A 3,047-nucleotide genomic window follows, 5' to 3' on the forward strand; every position below is an offset into this window, starting at 1 on the left:
AAAAAAAAAAAAGAATGAGAAACTAGAGACAATTATAGCTAAATGGATATACCTTGAGACCATACACTTAAGTGAAATAAATAGGACGTGTGTAGATACTGAGTCATTTCTCTATTGTGAGAAACTGAAAGTATAAATGAGTATCAAAATGTATAATAGATAATGTGAAGTAGGAAGAAAAGGTCCAAAGGGGAAGAGGAAGTGGGAGGCATAGGGGAAAGGAAAGAAGGAAAAGGAATAAATATGAGAAAAGGAAAAACAGACACATAAAGTTTTTGTACATAGGGAGGGGTGGAAGGGTTGACAGAAGGGCGGGGGAAATGGGAAAAAAATAAGAACTAAGATATATTATGAAAAGGTACAAATTTCTAATGATGAACATCATCATATATACCTAAAATGTACCAATAAAATTAATTTAAAAAAAGAAATCAACCAATAACAAACGCTGGCAGGGCTGTGAGGAAAAAGAAACCCTTCTCCACTGCTGGTGGGAGTGTAGACTGGAGCAGTCACTATGGAAATCTGTGTGGAAATTCCTCAAACAACTAAAACTAGAGGTTCCATTTGACCCATTTGACCCTTTGGTTTCTTCCTGAAAGAATTAACAGCATCATACCCCAGCAGTATATGCACGCTTATGTTTGTAGTGGCACAGTTTGTAATAGCTAATCTTGGAAACATCGCAAATGCCCATAAACTGGTGATTGGGTAAAGACGATGTGTTTTTTTTTATAAAATGAAGTACTTACTCATAAAGAAAGATAAACTAGAGACATTTATAGCTAAATTTATATACCTTGAGACCATACTCTTAAGTGAAATAAATTGGACACACATATGTAAATATCAAATTGTTTCTCTAGTGTGAGAAATAAAGTGTAAATGTACTAAAAATATAATAGGTATTGTAAAGTAGAAAAAAAAATGTTCAGAGGGGAACTAAGGAGAGGGTGTGGGGGGAAAGGAAAGAAGAGAAAGGAAAAAAATGAGTAAAGAAGGAAATAATGGAAACAAAGCTTCTGTAAATAGGGGTAAAAAGGAGGGAAGAGTAATGGGGGAAAAAATAAGAACTAAGATATATCATGTACAGGTACAAATTCCCTAAAATGAATGTGATCATTATGTTCCCCTAAATTGTGTACCAGTAAATGTAACAAATTTAAAAAGATCAGATGTTTAACTTTGAGGGTTTGTTTGTTTTGTTTGGTTTGGTTTGGTTTTGTTTTATACCAGGGATCGAACTTGGGACCTTGTGCTTGCAAACCAGGCAGTGGAACCACTGAGCTAACTCCCCAGCCCTAACCTTCAGTTTTTATTCATCACCCATTGTCTTCTATTCCTTTTCTAGTAAGAGATTTACTAGTAAGGTAGACTTCTTGCTATGCAGGTCATTTGTTTATAGCAAGGGACCCCCCAAAAAACATGTCTAAAGTCTCACTAGAAAATCAGAAGACTGAGGCAAGAAGAGCAGACTTACTCTGCCCCTCAACATCCCAGCCTTATTACTAGTCCCTGAGGAACAATAAACTGGTCCTTTCTCAAGGGATGCAGTGGGAAAGCTATAAAAACTCTACATGGAAAATGGCTGCTCTCATTTTCACAGGACTAGGCCTAGCTGTGACCATCTGACAGGCCTGCAAAGCTTGCCCCCTGTTGTAGTCAGCAGGATTGGGCAAGGGAATACATTAAATACAGGACACATAATTTATAAGGTTATTTTATGATAATTACCCAAAAAGTCAAATACAAAGGAGTACAAGAGATTAACCACACACTGGAAGCCCAAAACATTCAACTGAGGGCCTAGATCTGAGCAGTTTCCCTCTCACAAGACTAGCTAAAGGCTTAGAGTCCAAGGCAATGTCCTCCTCGAGTCCAGCCAGTGGCATACAGCCCATAGCATTGTCTCATGCTTGCTTGTCCATATTGAGGATCTGCACCTGGAAGGCCCAAAGGCCAGTGGTGGAAGCCAGAAAAATCTATGCTCATGAGATGAAGGATCTGTGCCACCAATGAGGGATCCACATTGGAGCCAGGAAGTGATGCTCACAGTAAAGATCAGAGAACCCCTAATGAAAGCAGCCGCCATTCCCAGCGGCAGCAAGGTCCCGAGCTCCTCCTCTGACGAGAACAACCTAGTTTGCATCAGGAAAACCACAGCAAGCTTTTAGAAAATCAACAGGCCTAGATCTTCCCCTCCAGTTCTCTTTTTATGTGTATTGGTAACAAAATTCAGGTGAATCCTCCACGCGCAGACCACAATGATTCAGTTCAGCAGAGCATTACAAAGTTGACCGTTAGTCAATCCACTACACCTACCAAGCCTGGCAAAGTTGGACCAGCTCCTTTGTTAGGACTTATACAGAAGAGCAGGACATAGCCAAGCAAAAACTAGCAATTATAGGGCTGGGGATTTTTGGCTCAGTGGTTCTGCCACCTGCCTTACAAGGGTAAGGACCCAAGTTTGATCCCCAGTACCAAAAAATAAAACAACAACAACAAAACCTGGCAATTATAAAGTCAGTCCCACCTGAACTGTCTGAGGAAAAAGACCACCCAAAAGAAGAAAGCTACTCCTGTGAACTTTTGAAAACTGGGGGTTCCTTTTCAAAAAGCAGGACTCCAGTATTGCTCTGGGTACAGACAGGCAGAATCACTGATGACCCCGATTACCCACAGCTTAAACAGGCACCTCTATTAGATCTATGATGTGAGTAATCTTGCTAGGGCTGACTTTCAGGCTCTTGATAATTTATCAGGCATCCCTCTTTGCCATACTCTCTCCTCCACAGGAGGCATGGAAATCTGACCTGCTCCTCCTCATGTTTGGGCTCCACATCCCCAACCTAATAGTAAACTTACTCTCCTGACAGATTCATCCAGCTTTCTTCTGTCAAGCTCAACAGTCCTTCATATACAGACAGAAACTCTTCTCATTGTCTTCAGGGAGGTTTTTACTTCTTTCCAATGCAGCCACAACCATCCCAAGGCAGCTGGAGAGCATATGATCCCCAGTAGGTGGGGATCTTAAAAAAAAAAAAAAA

The 3,047-nt window shown here is 40.5% G+C and overlaps 1 protein-coding gene across 1 annotated transcript in view; it reads right to left on the reverse strand.

Moving 5' to 3' along the window:
- Nucleotides 1-2,018: 2,018 nt before the first annotated feature.
- Dnaaf5 (dynein axonemal assembly factor 5) overlaps nucleotides 2,019-3,047 on the reverse strand; it is a 76,596-nt gene continuing 75,567 nt past the window's right edge. Inside the window, exon 13 of the mRNA XM_033764831.1 lies at nucleotides 2,019-3,029. Coding sequence (XP_033620722.1) covers nucleotides 2,914-3,029 — 116 coding nt within the window. The 3' untranslated portion in view covers nucleotides 2,019-2,913. The remainder of the gene's footprint in view (nucleotides 3,030-3,047) is intronic.

The sequence above is a fragment of the Fukomys damarensis genome, unplaced genomic scaffold, assembly GCF_012274545.1.
Source record: "Fukomys damarensis isolate Sample0158 unplaced genomic scaffold, DMR_v1.0_HiC HiC_scaffold_17, whole genome shotgun sequence".
NCBI classification, from domain to species: Eukaryota; Metazoa; Chordata; class Mammalia; order Rodentia; family Bathyergidae; genus Fukomys; species Fukomys damarensis.